Source organism: Hylaeus volcanicus, chromosome 7 (genome assembly GCF_026283585.1).
Source record: "Hylaeus volcanicus isolate JK05 chromosome 7, UHH_iyHylVolc1.0_haploid, whole genome shotgun sequence".
Classification (NCBI taxonomy): domain Eukaryota; kingdom Metazoa; phylum Arthropoda; class Insecta; order Hymenoptera; family Colletidae; genus Hylaeus; species Hylaeus volcanicus.
Window position 1 is genome coordinate 16,981,975 of NC_071982.1, and position 16,337 is coordinate 16,998,311.

A 16,337-nucleotide genomic window follows, 5' to 3' on the forward strand; every position below is an offset into this window, starting at 1 on the left:
TTCTGTTTCGTATCGGTCCATTCAGTACCGCGATGCGCATCATGTCAATTTCGCGGGCGCTTCTCGGAATCCATCCAATTTGTACGCACTACAATGCACCGAATTTGTGCGCGTCGACTCGTTGCTTTATGATCCTTCCCGCGTATTTTTGGAACGCTTCCGCCAATTCCCATTAGAGGATACCGCACGCGGTGCTCAAAAACACACCCTTAAAATATTACATTACACTTTCAAATCGAACGCTCACGGCCGGTGTAAATTAAATTCAATTACGCGGGGTTGTCAGAGAAAAAAACAAAGGCTGAAAATATTTCATGGAAACAAGAAGAATTTTTCGATAAATATTCGTTAGGGAGAGGTGGGAAAATATCCTCGGAGAACTTGGAATACAGGGTTAAACGCCTACACTTTTTTAAAAGAGCCACATTGGCACAAAGTCTGAATCCTCTGACACTTGTATCATTTTCGTCTTTTGATTCTCAACATTTTATAAATTGTTTTCAACTCAAATAATTGATACATCAAAAAATATTTCTTGCTGTAAACAGTCACGTAATGGATGAAGAAGTTTGATCGTGCAAGGGGAAACGGAGTTCTCCCACACGATATAAACCTAATAGAATCTGGTGTCGGGGAAGACACGAGGGCAGCTTGTACGTCGTAAAATGATGCGTCGAGGCTTTATATTTTATAGTTCGAGTGGCTTGTGTACTATACGTGGGATTGAATGGAGAAGGATTTAAAAGGGATCGTGGTTTTACGGCGGGTATTAGGAGCGGTACCTAAAACCGTGCGCGATGACTTTACTGCGCGCTGCGTACGTGCCAGCTAATTTTACACCAATTCCGTGCGACGAGTAAAACGTTTTACAACCCAGGAACTCGAGGGGAAACTAATTTCTTAATTGTTGTTTTGTAAAACATACCTTCTTCAAAATCTATTGATTCCAGGCTAAATCAGAGTGAGAAATCATAATCTTAGAAGAAATAAATTTAACTTTCATGAGTAAGTTTGCATCAATCTGAACGAACCTAGCATAAGATAAAAAAAAAACAACCTCCATCACAGTCCGAAACATGATCCCTAAGTAAGAGTTAGATCTCCACGTGTTGCTCTTGGTTTACCAAAAATCTCATTCTCCCTCGACCACGCTCGACTTCACTTTTAATCCAAAACTCTGTAACGTCGCACGATTCGTTATCAGGCATCAGGCCAGCGTGAAATCACTGATTGCAGAGTGGTCCCGTCGTTATCGGCCGCAAGAGCATCCTCGTCTTCGGGGCACGCGGTCGACGTGGAACCTGGGGAATAATAACAATGGGCCGCGGGCCACGCGGAGTCAATGCGGAGCAGCTGCGATTCGCGTAATGAAAGTGTGATTGATGATCGAGCAGACGCGCGTCATTAGCTCGACACGAGGAAGCACGACGTGGAGAGGACGAAGTTGCAGAGTCCGCGTCGCCTCGAAACGTGTTCTGAATTAGCGGCCAGCGACGCTTAATATAATTCGAATTCCCTCTCTCGGTCTCCCTTTCGCGAACGTAATATTTCCGGATAAAAGAATATGAGAAATGACGCAGCTCGTGCGCGGTTAATTTGAATGCAGCCGAGGGCCCCGCGACCAGACCTCGAGCGACTCGTGATTGCTCGCTCGGGACAGGGAGGAAATTGGATTTAGAGAGCTGGATTTTTGAGGATGTATTTTTCTCGGGGAAGTTTTAACGCTCGCTTAGTCGAGTAAACGTTGAACTTATGAGAGGAACGCGTTCGAGATCATAAAGACGCTGATGAGGGCATACAGAGGTAGGATTATAGAATCTTGGCTTGCGGTGTCTTTTACAATAACAAAGTGTTAAAGCACTTTGTAACTTTTTGTATTTATGATAACTTTCCCGAATAATAAAGATTTATGCAATGAACGGCTCAAATACCTCTATCCTTACGATTCCATTTCTACGTCCGACTCTACTTTCTAGAAACTCCGAGACCGCAGATTACGTCGATGGTCGTCGATAACAAATCGCCCTTGGAAACGAGCACGCGTGCGTTCATTCGATAATTCCAGAAAAAGAGATCCCGAGGGAGAGAGAGTGAGAGCTAACGAGCCAAAATGTCGTCGTTCGTACCGAGAGTAAAGTGGAAACCCGTGTACGTCAGATTGTCATCCCGAGTCAATCCTGATCACGGCCACCAGAGAACCTCCATCCAACCCCCTTCAGCCGTTCCAGCTTCGACCAGCCCTTCGCGCTGTTCCTCGGGCCTTCGTGCCGGGCTTTGGCTCTCGATTGAAATCGATGGTGCTACGTGAGAATCTCGCGGACCTCTCGGTCAGCGGCGTTTCCGTAGCGATGGTAGGAATCGTGAAAGAAAAATTCTGCGACCGCTCACGGAGTTTCCCGAGCAGCCCTCGTTCCCAGCCATTTTTCCAATTCCTCCGAGACCGCGTCCCGTTGGCCGCCCTTCCCGCCTCCGTCGACGATCAGCAGTCCATTAAACCTTAATAGCCGAAGCATTAGGCCCCAGGGCAGATTTTGTTCCAACGGAAGCGAGATAAATGTGTCTTTCGAATGCTCACGGGTCCCCCGTGGACCACCGAAACCGATGTTATTCTCGTCTGGCCTCCCTCTCGAGGTGAGACGGTTTATTTTCAGGAAGGGATCGATCAGTCCCATGCTGCCCAGGATATTTGCAATTCTTGGAGGGCTGCTCTTTGCGTACAAGTCGTTTAATAAGGTTTTGCTTGCCTAATGTGGCTGTCCATTACTGACCATTTCTACTTTCGATTGATTTGGTACTCTCGTAAGTTGTCAGGTTTGGCAAAACCGACTTGCAATTAAATATGGAATGCATCCTCATGCTAGAATGAACCAAATACGTAGAATACCATTTTTTAATATGAGCCTTCATTTCCGAGAAAAAAAATCTTGAAAGTATTTAGGGAATGCTAAACGCGTCTGTTCGTGGCTGACTGTTTCTACTTCTAGCAAATTTTGTGCACGTTAATGAGAATATTTTCTTTAAGGAAGTTTCAATGATTATTTAAGTATCTACAACAACCATCTCACCATCGGTGTTTATTATACACCAACGCAAGTAGAATAAGTGATCAATGGTCAGACAAGTTTCACTCCAATTCATAATCGATTTTCTCGAAAACGAAGGATCGTACGAACGATCAGATTCCCTCCGGAGTGAACCATAATTTCCAGAAGCAAAAAGAGATTGATTCCTCCCAACCAGAGGGCTCTTCATGGACACGTTCCCGCACGGCAACGTCAAGTGAATCGTCCCTAAAGCCCAGTTTCGTACCAAACAGCCCGTAACTCGGCGCGTATGAGGGAGGCAATCGTAAAAATACGAGTCCCGTTTAACCGGACCCACCCTACCGCGACGGGGGCTCATCCTTCCGCAGAGAACAAAGAAAGGCCGAAAAAGACACCGCTCGGGACGAGGAAAGGGATGAGGGGCATGTCGGCTGCTCGTAAAACTCGGTCTGATCACCGCTACCAATTATCCCGCCGTTATCCGAACGTTATCCGGAACGTTATCCACCTCCGCTCACCCGGAGCCTTCACGAAACAGCCCTTCCCGCCATCATCCGAATCACAAGCGAACCCTTGAACCCCAGAGAGAGCCTCGGCTACTTCCAACCCCCCCGATTCGGGATAGGTAACCGTTGTTGTCGCCTTTTACTGCAAACGAAGTGATTCCCTCCTCGTAAACGCGACGTCTTTACAGATTACACGGCCCTGGGAAACGGGGGTCGCTGTTTTCCTCCCTTCTAGGTTAGCTTTTTTTTCAGACGGGCTCGACGTCGTCAAAGACGGTGCCAGGCGTCGCGTTAAATTGGTCGGCTGGAGGCCCGAGTATATCGTGACACCCTCATTTTATTTGGATAAACATTTGAGGGGTGTGTCTCTCCGTGCATTGTAGGTTAAGTTTTAGAAGGTTGGCATGTTGTGGGATTACCAACCACCTAAAATTGAAGGATTTGGTCAGTGATTAGTTGTGGTGCGTAGGTGAATTTTATTGGGTGTGATGGAGCGCTTATTTCCAAGGGAGTATTTATTACACGTTTATTTACGCTCCGACTCTTTGTTTCACGATCAATTTACTTATTTGACATTTAAAAAGAAGGTACCGAAATTATTACACTGTATGCTAAATTTTATCAAATTTAATTGAACCTTCGTGTAAATTTCAATTAAACGCAGTTATACAACAGAACGAACACTCAATCGGTTCCGAAATTACAGAACACAAGAAGTCGACAACATAGCGTTAACCAGACAGAGAATTGATAAGTATGGAGTCTAAGATTGCAGCGGGCATTATAAACGAATCACGGGACTATTGGCTTCCGCCATAGGGACAAAACCAGCAACGACCTTAATAAGGTTCAGACCGTTTATTGATAAATTGATCGATACGGCACTTGGAGACGCCGAGGGCTTCCGAGCAACCGTTACATAAATTGCACGGGCAACACGTCGCGGTCAATTCTTCATCGAATTATGCGAATTAACGGGCGACGTGATCGCCAGTTTCCAGGATCCGATTTCTCGAGGTACATCCACGAGAATCTAACTTACATCTAGATTGAACGTGTATACATTTCCCAATAGCTCTAATTAACGCTAACAAAACAAATTTCATCAACAATATACTCTCTACAACTATAGGATACAATCTAACTAAGCTAAACATCTAAATTAAAAAGACAAAGAAACGTAATATTCTAAAAACAAAAGATATCTATATAATAAAACAAAATTAAAGGATGAAATGAGTTAATGTTCTAATAATACTCTATTTCTAAAATTCTAAAAACTATTAATAAAAAAATAAAAACAAAACATCGATATAATCATATAAAGGTTACAAAAGTTAAAGGATACAAATCATAATGAATGAAGGGTATTCCATAAAATCTATCAGAGTTTACGTTCGTTCGAACGTATACCCAAAACAAAATATTTCTAATGACAGAAACTTAGCCTAATGAGATATTAGCCAAATCGACGAGCACTTGCATATATCGGGGCCGCTAAATTCCTTCGTTTCGACGCATCGATCTACGTCAAGCGATAAGGACCGTGTGTGTAATCCTCGTGATAAGCCGGATAAACGTATCCGTGATGCATGCCCGGCACAGGTGACATGAAATTATACGCGTCTTCGGTATGGTATGTGTGTGTGTAAGGATCTGTTGACAGAATGGGGCTCGTCTTACCGGCTCGATTGCTCTGGTCGATCATTGGCTGGACGATTCTACGCCTCGCGTTGATGAACCTGAAACAGACCAAACGTTCGCGTTAGAAAAGAACACTGGCTATTAGACTATTGGCACATTTCATCGGTGAAGGTTTTTCGTTCGATTAAGGGTAGGTACTTCCACTCCTGTTATATTTTGTATTCTCTTAATCACCTTACAATTTCCTTTATTCCAAACAGCACAGTACATAGTACAGCACTAAAAAAGATAAAGGTACTCGTACCAAAAAATATGCCTCCACTTCATTATTTCTTAATTCAGCTTGCACAACCATCGCAACTCTCATTTCGAAAAGAAAAATGGCCCCAGGAAGGAGTAAATATCGCGAGCCAATCTGCCACGACGATCACTCGTGATGCTCGCAGCGTTTCTACCAAGGAATCCATTCGAGTAATCAGAGATAACGATTCCCGGCCAGGTAGCCCCGACGTATTCATGACTCATTATGTAGATCACTGGATCACGGGTAGCGGGCATTAGGCGATCGCCGCGATAAGGTCGAAAGCTCGGTCAGAACGCGCGTACGTACGTCGATGTATCGTTCATCTCAATTTGGCCGACCGGGGAGGCAGCGTCGATATTTCATCGCCGTAAGGTCGGTAATTGTCGGACGTAATTTCCAGCCGAATCGTGTATGTTAATTTGACGAAGTGGCCGGGCGAAATGCACGAGCGAAAGAGGACTACAGGTGCGCGGAACTCGAATCGAACGCCGACGAATCGATCACGTCCGTGCCAAACGAGTGTTCCAAGGATTATTCAATATTTCCTTAATTCGAAATGTTTTAATTGTAATCGAGGATGGAGACTCTAAGAATGCATTAAGTATACCGTACACATAGTGATAAATATCTAAGTGCATTGGAAAGTGATGATTAACAGTCCCTGGAAGTCTAGAATCGAGGTACACTTCTCTATGTTGAATAAACGCCACATGTCTGACCAATGCTAGGCTTACTCTACTGAAATATTATATTCACGTCGCTTGGAGTAACCAAGGACCACCAGACGAAGAAAAACTATTTGATTTATACCTTCTATAATCTTCCCAAAGGGAAAATGGATAACTACCCGTACCTGCCGCCTAAACCTGATCCTCCTAACATCCTAAACTCCATCTGAACATCTCCGTTCTACCGAAACACCGTGCAAATTTTTCACGAAAGGGCGCAAACTTCTCACCCTTTGTAACGGCCACGGAAACCCGAGTACGACGCGACCTATTATCTCGCTAACAACGAAGAAACGGGGAGGGTGTTGCTGTAAGAAACCCTAGAGAGAAAGAGAGAGGCAGCGAGCAAGAAACAAGGTATCCTCGATACGTCATTAGCCACGCTGAAGGAGCTTCCGTACGAGCGCTTTCCAAACAATAGATCTGCGGTCTATTTCGAGGTTGCCAGAGGTCCAAGGGAGGGCCTGCGCGTGGAGGCCATCGGGGAATGGGGATGAAGGAGAACAGAGGGCGAGCGATAGTGAGAAAGGAAGACGGGCGAAACGGTGTACGTCAGCCGACGTCAGCGTCGCGGCGCCCTAATGGGCGCAGACGCCGGAAGTGATTGGGTTTCTGCTCGACTGACTCGAGAGCACACCCCCTTCTCGTCCTGGAAAACCGTGGTTCCGTGGGACGAGGACGGAGGGGGGCGCAGTCGAGGAGGAAGCGGCAGCTGCACGGCCCCTCTTGTTTCGCGACGCATCTTTCTTGCTTAGTATCACGCCTGGCCGACTCCTCGCTCGAGTCTTATGAATAATAATTATTCCAGTCGTGGGTGGTGCTAACTGACAGTCGCTATCGACTGGACTCGCCTGGAACTCGAGGATTTCTATTTCGTGGAAGATGGAGGTCCTCCAAATGCTCAAGTACGGAGATCAAGGATGCTTGTGACTATGAAGATTATATGAATTACTTTCTGAATTGAATTTAGTTTGAGGGTTTTTTCAAAATGATAGTTAATTACAGAATATGATGTCTCTTGTTTCTTTTTTCTCTGTCTTTCCTGGAATTGGAGTTCTCCAAAGACCCTTATGAATAATAATTATTAAAGTCTCGGTTCGCGCGGACTGTCACTCGCCATCTGCTGGACCAACCTAGCCGAGAGTCGAGGATCTCCGACGAGGGACTTCGCGTTCGATTAACGCTGCCCTGGACGCTTGAACGGAGTATCGATATCGATGGTAATGCGAGGATGCCTATCGGGGGGATGGGGAATGGAAGACGCCAGTTGCCAGATTGAGCAAGGATCCCGCAATTCGAGAGGATTTGTGGATGCTAACAAAGTAACTGTCTATATTGTATCAGATCATCCCATAAATCTCCGAAAATTGTGTTTATATATTACTTACATATGATATATTACGATAATATGTAATCGTTTAGGTGATATTTTCAACATCTCCAAATCCCTTTTCCACGACACCGTTCGACGAATTAACACGCGAAACCTCCTCCGCGAGTGGTCGATCGAGTCGTTTGCCAGCCGCTACCTCGACTGTAAAATTTTATCCTGTCCGTTTTCTCCGCGCTCGGCTTAAGTTTCCCGAGAGCAGGGTAGTCGAGGGTTGGGCGAAAATATTTTTGCCGATTTTCGTCCGACCACTGAGAAAAGAGAGAAAAGATTGGGCAGTTGCCACCGCTTCTGTTCCTCTTTCTCTCTCCTGTACCGCGAGCGTCCCTCTTCTCCTTTGGCCAGGGGCTGCGCGCCATTGTTCGGGCGATATTTCAGCCACGGGGGTGGTTGCCAGGAGAGAGGGCGACGGGGGTGGGGGACGGTAGTCAGCTGGCTGTGACACGCTGCCTACGCCGCCAAAGGGGAACCAGAGGCGTTTAGGAGTATTTGGGGGCTGGAAAGGGGCCCTCGGTTTATACAAGCAGGGATACTCTTTCATCCAACGATAGCCGAGGCCTTGACTTTGAAGGGAGCCGGTGTTGCCGATCCTCCTGTCGTTTATGTACTCGTTGGACTCGTTCCTGGCTGGCGAAACATAGTGGCTCTGTTCTACGCGGTTGTTTGTTACGCTTGGCGTTCACGAGAGTGGCGTGAAATTCGAAATTTTTGGTATAGTGGTGTCTGTTGTATGGTATCGATGGTAGGTACGAGATAGGAATTTCCAAATTGAAAATTCAAATAGAATGTACCATTTTTTCTACAAGTGATTGGGGCGCATGCTATCTATGCTATCCATGGAATATACGAGAGACGTTGAATCGATGCTGGTATTTCAAAGCAGTGGACTATATTCCCCAGGTTTCCCATTAATTAATGTTTACTCTTTCTCACGACTGCGATATATCTCAAGAAAAGAAGCCATCCTGCAGCGTGGAACGGGAAATCGATTTTACGATCGCACTAAAGGCGAAGCTACCGAACGATCCGCAATTAAACGGCCGCACTTCGCGGCTAGCTATAGTTCCTCGTGCTGTCTCCGTCTCCTGGAGATGTACGAGTGGCGTTCTATTCATAAATTTCCAACGGTGTGCGCAGTCCCAGACGCATCAACCATTTTACCGTGGTTGATCGACTGACGAGAAATTAGTTTTTACGCTGATTACTATGGTTCGAAAAGGTGAGAAAATGGCGTCAGGTGAACGTCGAGCCTTGGATCCGAATTTATCCAAATCGAAAAAAGAGATGTGCTTTTTACTGCTTTATTGTCGCCACGCTATCGCAATGGCACACTAAAATGATCGGTTTACGATGCACCGCGGATTCCAAATGCAGTCCAACCTCCCTCCCGCGGAGTAAGGGAGCATATTGTTGCGCAGGAGCCGCCCCTGGATGACAAAACACTTTTCACCGACGCCCTCGTCCCTCTTTCAGGATTTTAATGCAGTTTTGATTATGAGAGCCGAAGAGGGGGACATCATCTCGGTTTCGCGGCGTGAACTCGCCCCGTCACGCGAGGGGTTGAAAGGCTAGGCCCCCTCGTCGCCTCGTCATCGTCGCGGATCCGAATTTGAATTTTTCATAGAACTAGACATCTCCGCTGTCTCTCTCTAAACGCTCCTCGCGAAGACGATTTAACAAACGCGGTTAAGGAACCCCTCTACGCTGCAATGTGTTTGCAAGACAAATTTAATTTCCAGGGGAGAAAGTTCCAAATTAGTGGGTGCGAGTTTTCAACCTTTCGTTTATGTATAAAGGTAAGTGATTAAAATGGGTACATTTCACTCAATTAATTTTGCACATATACATCTAAATAAATGAAAAAGAAATTATCTTGATCATTGCTCTTCTAATAAAACACATGCACTCTTTTCCTCCAGCCTAGATTCTGATGGACATAAAACAAAATTGTCGAAATTGCGGTCAGTTGTCAAAATTCCCAAACATTAGCCCATTTATTGCGTCGCTCGAGAGGCCGGGATCGGAAACGTTGAGGCTCGATTGACAAATCGCTGATACCGGCTGGGTTTCGTGGCTCGTCGTTACTTTTTATGGGGGCGAGGGGGAGGCAAGAACATATGACACGCTTCTGTCGCGAAAAAAAAGGCATAAAAGCTGGAGTTACGAGAGGGTGTCTCCCGCATGACCTTCCGGGGCGCCGTGACGAAATTTAGTGCGCTCCCGAGCGCATACATGAATAATGCCAGAATTTGCTTATACACACGCCAACGCGTGGATTCGATTTATACGGTTTCGGAAACACCTCGAGTCGAGTGGATATTGAGGAACTTAGCGGAAGGAATCGCAGAATCGGTGGGAACTTACCGCTCGAATGGTTCTGTCAGCTTGAGGTGGCGTCAACCTGTTTGCTATGGACACTTCGAGATAAAGTGGATGGTTCCAGATAAGTATGAAGAGGCATAAAGAGGTATGTGGAGGTATAAAAAGGTTGGGTGATATAGGGAGGTGTTGATAGGTGTAGATTGATGTTATTCTGAAGTAAGAATTTTTCAGAAAACAGTTGAAAACTAATACTTTGAAGATTTCTACTTGTTACAGCATGAAACTAACGACATAAATTTTCAGCGGTGAAAGATTCAACCTTCAAAAAGAAATTCAAAAAAATTCCAAGATCCACCTCATAGATTCGAATGAACAGTTCCCTCTCAAAATGGAGGCCCTAGGTTGGTGGACTCGTTTCCCAGCGCAGGAGAAACACCAGTAACGATGATTACTGTCGCGCTGGCAACATTTACTCTCCGTCGGCGCACGCAATTATCGGAGAGCTTCCATTAGTTAACTGCAGTCGATACGCGCGGTGCACCGGGGTCCCCGCATCAAAACATCATTACTGCACGGACACGGGAACGCGGGAGCCAGGGTAACGCGGCCGCGTCGGTATTGGTAATCAATTTCGCCAGTGTAGAGAGAACCGCGGACTAATGCGACGCGAACGGCGAGCTTTCGCATTAGCGAGGATCGAAGAGGCATCCCCGTGATCATTGCCCATTAGAGGATGAATCGAATCGGGGATCGGAACGATACGTGGAAACGTGTCGTTGTGGATGTCGGAGGAACCCTTCAATCTGCTTAAGATGCTAGCTTGAGGAGGATAACAACCATGATTCACAAGAAAATCAATGCTAGTGCATCTACGATCAGTCTCATAAATATTCGTACGTTTTACGTCTATTAAAGAAGTTTGTCAAGTAACCTTCCAATGCCAGAAGGTTCTCCCATCCTATCCTAAGAGCCTCTATCCTCTATCCAGGAAGACAATATCTCCAGAAATCCAAGCTTCCCTAATCACCACTGACAAGAGCACCACAAGAAAGAAAATCTTTCCTGACCTCTTCTCGATGGAGTCATAAAGCGTCTTCCTTTTTATATCTGCCATTTAAATCGTCCACCTTTCAGGCCCACTTTGTTGCAGAAGTGAAACTGCTCCCCTTCTCCCACGTAAACCTATCCAAGGACAACCTGGTCAGAGTTATAAATCCAGCCGCTCATAAGCCGACGATGCCCCATCGCCGCATTTACGATCGATAAAATCATTTTATCCGAATATAATGGTCGCTCGATTCGCGCGCACCTCTACTCCTGCAACCCTCTTCATTTTGCTCTTTCAACGGCTCCCTCCTCCTCCTCGTACCTCCTTCGGCCTTGTTCGTTGCTTGCTCTTCTCTCGCTCTTTTCGATCGGGATCGCCGATTTCATTGTAATGTATTCGATCGGTTCGCGACGGGACCCCGAATCCTCTGTACTTTCTCCCTTTCCACTCCGCGCCCTCTGTTCTCGAAGCTCCCCGCGATACATAATTCCAGTTCGACAAATTCAATGAGCATTGTAGACCGTGAGCATCCTTCCAGCGTGTAATCGGGTTTCCGGCTGGCGGTGCCGGGCAAAATCGCTGCCACCGAGTCGCCCCCGCGCGAGCTGAATTTAGGGGTTGGTCCGACCGCGTCGAAAATTTGTATCCGTGCTCCACCGAGTCGCCGATTTTATCGATACTTTACGATCTGTTTAGCTGCGATGCTCGCCCAGCGAATATTGAAAAACCTGCGCGAGGGGTATGTTTGCTCTTCGCTTTTCTACGTTCGACCGCAGGTTCGAAACGGGGATGATTCTGCCGTGGGGAGGTTACTTTGTTGTTTGTGGAATCAATTTTTTAGGTTGAGAGTGCGAAGGAGGAAATTTGGGAGAATTCTTTTAACTCCAGGATATGCTGAACTCCTTTTCAAATTAAATTTCATGAAACTTCAGTTAGATAAATTTTTGCAGCTGTAGGAAGGGAGCAAAGCTATTAGTACATACATCTTATCGCTTTACAAATAGTTAAGAACATTCAACCCCCACGATCAACATTCCACCCACCCTCAAAAGTTCTCCAACGACAAATTAATTACTCTCGATCTATCAAAAAAAAAACCCTGATCTCCCAACTCCGTGGAGTGTCGAAAAAAAATTCCAGGCAAGAGGACAAGAGTGGAGCAAGTAGGGAAAAAAATGCGCAGCTCGAGGGAGTAATGGTTTTTCGTGGAGAATCGTCCCTGTTGGGCTCGGGCCATATAAGCGCAACGATACGCGAGCTGCGCGGCGATCGCGCGTATCGGATACGCGTAGACAGGTTATGTGTGTCAACAAAGCGATTTAACACGCGACGTGTCACTGATAGCTCCAGCCGCAGCCGCACGGCTGCGTCGCATCGACGTGGCCCCTGCTCGACGTGTGCAGCTCGGCTGCGTTTAATCTATGGCCTCGACGCAACGGTTTTTCGGAAAATTCCTACCTCCGTGGCAGTGCACACTGCACCTCCCCCCTCGGCACCTCCTCGCCCCTCTCTGGAATTTATATAATTGTTTTGCCGGGGTCGTCACTAAATCGTGTTCCCAATGCGCGATAGCCCCGGCGCGTCGTTTCACGCTGATGTTGATGGGCGGTTCGACGATCGCGCCAATAAAGGGATCCCTGGGAAAACGTTCGACGTTCTGTGCAGACTCTACGCTCTTTCCCGACCTTCGCCGCGGATTTTTCCGACGGGTTTTCTATTAGGCCACTGGGAAATATTACGCGCCTCAGTGCTTCGATTCAACGCCACTGGAAGTGTGTATAGATTTAAGAAAATATCAACCTCTGTTAAATTACTTAACAAGCCTTCAAACGCTTCTTTAAATTTGCTTCCATCGAATTCTCTAAACTAAAAAATCTTCTCTACTAATTTCTTCTCCAAAGCCCCCAAAGTCTACCCTATCTTCACGAACATATACACACCATTGATTTTCGAGAGCGTTTTATATAGCGGATCGAGAGCCGCGATCGACAAAAATTCGAATGCGCCAAGCGTGGCCTCGACGTGCCCCGACCAGAGATTTATGCGTTGCCGGGTATTTATGAATGGATCAGCGGCATAATTGATTGGCGCGAATGAATACGAACCTCTTCCATGCGCGAATACTCGCGTACGATGTTCGTATCGCGAGCACAGCGCTAAACGCCCCGCAACTAAAATTCAAAGCAAGTGCAGTTTTGGAATATTAATAGGCTCAACGAGGGGAAATCTGTCAACGGTTTGGACAGCTCGGCTGACGCGGCAGTTATTCTGGCAAATGAAGAGTCTGATGGACGGATTCTTTTTCGCGCTGAAGTATCCAGCTGTCAGGCTAAGTCGATCTGAATTATATTAAGAGCATTCTGGAGCACCGCTGGCTAGAATCATGAGGAATGCCTGTGTTCTTCGCGAATTGAGCTGATTTTATTGATTCGCCAGAAGAGCAATTGTACAAATTTAACTAATCCATTGCTTGAAAATGTGGTATGAAAATGAAAGATATTTCAGGAATACATTAATAAATTTATTAATCGCATTCAAGGTAGGTTGATGGCTTACTCATTAATTCTATAATATCAGAGGAATTCCTCCCCCAAAGGTATTTATAAAAATTCCATTCCTAACACTAATCCACTCACTATCTAACTGGAATTACAAATTTGCACACTAGATGACAAAAGGTTGTTGATACATAATTGATGAAAAATAGAAATTTATTAAAAATTTGTTTGAATTCAATCTAAAAGAAACGACGTTACTTTCCAGTCTATCTAATACAACACATGACCACGCCAATCGTCTCAGTCCCATCGAAAGTAGGTGTCCAAGTGGAACGAGACGCAAAGGACGAAGACGTCAATGCAGGGCGATCGAATGCCACGCCAATAAGGAAGCCATAACGCCGTGGCGTCGATTACGTTTAGTCAACTAATTCGACTAGAGTGGACCTAGACGTCTGCGCAGGGCTGTCGTAATGGAGCCACGTTGTCGCCATTTCGAGCCCTTCCTCGCCACGCTGGCTCGCGAAGGCAAGTTATTGGGTCCGCAGCTGTCGCAAACCCTCCCCCGTTATGGGGTAGTGGGTACTCCAGCCGATTGTCACCGGCTACCTCGTCGTCGGGGTCAGACTCATCTCGTCGTCGGGTCGAGGGTTGATACCCCGGTTTGCTCCGCACCTAACACCCCCTGTTCGTCTACTTTCCTCCCCTTTCCACGTTTCTGCCCCCTTACAGCCTGATTTTCACCCCATCTCCGTAGGCACCAACGGAGGCGTCAGCTTGTAACAGTCTCTTAAACTTCGGGAACCGGGGCCACTATATGTAGCAACTGCTGACGCCGTTATAAACTGCCGACTCCCCACCATCCCCTCACCTTCTTCTGGCCCTGGTAATCGCGGGACCAGACGCAAACGGGAAAGTAACGATCCCCGGAAATTCCAGGGAACGCTAACGCGCCCTTTCGACGTCTGGAAGGAGGAGGACTCGTGGAACGCGATGGTCTGGCTTCGGTTTTCGAAGGAGGTGGTGTGGAGAACCCTTTGGAGAGGGTGGCGATTGGAGACATCAGCTATGGATTGATCTTCGCGATCTTGGCTCGAGGAACAGCCTCGAAGGTAAAAGGGATAATTTTCCTGTCCAAACGAGATCAACACCCCATCTAAAACTCCAACTTTTACATGGCCATTTCATCCTTTGAGCCTTCCTCATCCCTGTACTGTATTAATAATAAACGAACCCAAACGCTACGACCTTTTCCTGCATGTCCGACCATAGCTTGACTCTCTTCACTCGTTTCCGCGTGTTTAGGACCACGTGGCGACAGTAAAGCACCTAGCCCACTAACCACGCCGTTCTACGACGCAAATGTGGTTGTTTAGTCTCCCAAAAAACGCGCGACCATCCATCCCCCCGCTGGTGGCCTCGAGTAAAAGGGAAGCCCGATCTCCGAGATCTCTGTGTTTCACTCCGCGTAACCGCTTTTTATTCAGATTTCACGGAAGGAATAAACAGAGTCCTGGAGAGAAAGAGGCTCGCCGGCAGATAAGGGGTCGTTTAGATTGACCGCTCCGTCCTCCTGATGGCCCTAAAGCGTCCCGTTTACCATCTCCGCGCCGTGAAATCTTTTCCCTACATCTCCGCCCGCCACGTGGAAGCGTTACACATCTCCGCGCGTTTCTCATCCGGACGATCCTTCCACTCTTAGACTCTACTGTTCTCGCGACGAACGGGGAAAGCTCGAGGAAACGTGTGACGGGAATTCTCGACACGATTTTCATCCTGCAGGATTTACGTGTCGCCAATGCGCGGGTAAGGGGAGGAATGTTGCTGCAGATGGAGGAATTTGGAGTTGTGGTACTCGTTGGATTTGTATGGGAAAATGGAACTGCAATGATGCCTGTGTTATGATATTACTAATTAAATATAGAAATTCTTAACACGTTGGCTGCCAGTTTAAGATAGTACTAGATTAGTATAAAAAGATTCTAATTCAAAAGATTAATACTTCAGTTTCCTTTTAGGAAGGAGAAGGAGAAAATCAGAACAGGTAGAGGAAAGAGGGACAGAGGATCGAAATTTTTATCCGCGAGATATAGAATACGCGAGTGGTTTATGGGTTTACGCCGCGGGAGGATTCACGGGGTCCTGGGCCGGCATTTTTTATATTCCTACGGTCTTTTCTCTCGTTTCTCCGACCGCGCCGTAGGGGCTCGCCGTGTGTGCGCGGAATTTGAATCCTCTTGTAATAAAATCCGGGCTTTATGCGACGGGCTGGTGCCTCGCGCGCTCGTGCAGCCCGCGCGTTTACCTACGAAAAGGTGAAATGTATACAGGTACGTTCTCCTCCCTCCCCCCTTCTATACAGCCGTGTCGCTGATCAGGTATAAAGCGTGACCGCACCGCGTCCCGCGTGCAGGGATGTAAATAATACCACGAAATTGCTACCAGCCTCCGCCCCGTCCTTCTCTCTTTGCCCTCCGCTTTCCTCCGCACTTCTCTTTCTTTTCTCGCTCGATTCTCGCCTTCGAGACGTCCAGGCTTCGTGACTCTTTATCAGGAACGAGGAAAGTTTTATTCGGACAGTGAACGGAGAAAATAGAGGCATCGAGGATTTGTTTGAAAATTTATTTTGGTGAGATATTGTTTGAGCGAGATTACTATCCCAACAAGCTTCTCCCTCACCTCAGTACCCAATTTCCAGCGAAATGAAAATTGCTTTCCTCGTCGGACGTTTCAGTTTCGGTGACGCTCGCAAACGAAAAGCCTGGTACCAGGGGTACCCAGGGTGGAAAGGGGCCCGTTGCAGTCCTGCGAGTCATCTGGTAATTTGTAATTCGCAGGTGGGAACCGGAGAGA

At 46.8% G+C, this 16,337-nt stretch overlaps 1 protein-coding gene across 5 annotated transcripts in view; it reads right to left on the bottom strand.

Annotated features, from left to right (window-relative positions):
- The window catches only part of LOC128880403 (homeobox protein homothorax), a 440,840-nt gene that overhangs the window by 16,125 nt on the left and 408,378 nt on the right, over positions 1-16,337 (bottom strand). For all 5 annotated transcript variants that reach the window (XM_054130450.1, XM_054130449.1, XM_054130448.1 and 2 more), the window contains one exon: positions 5,234-5,292. In XM_054130450.1, coding sequence (XP_053986425.1) covers positions 5,234-5,292 — 59 coding nt within the window. The remainder of the gene's footprint in view (positions 1-5,233; positions 5,293-16,337) is intronic.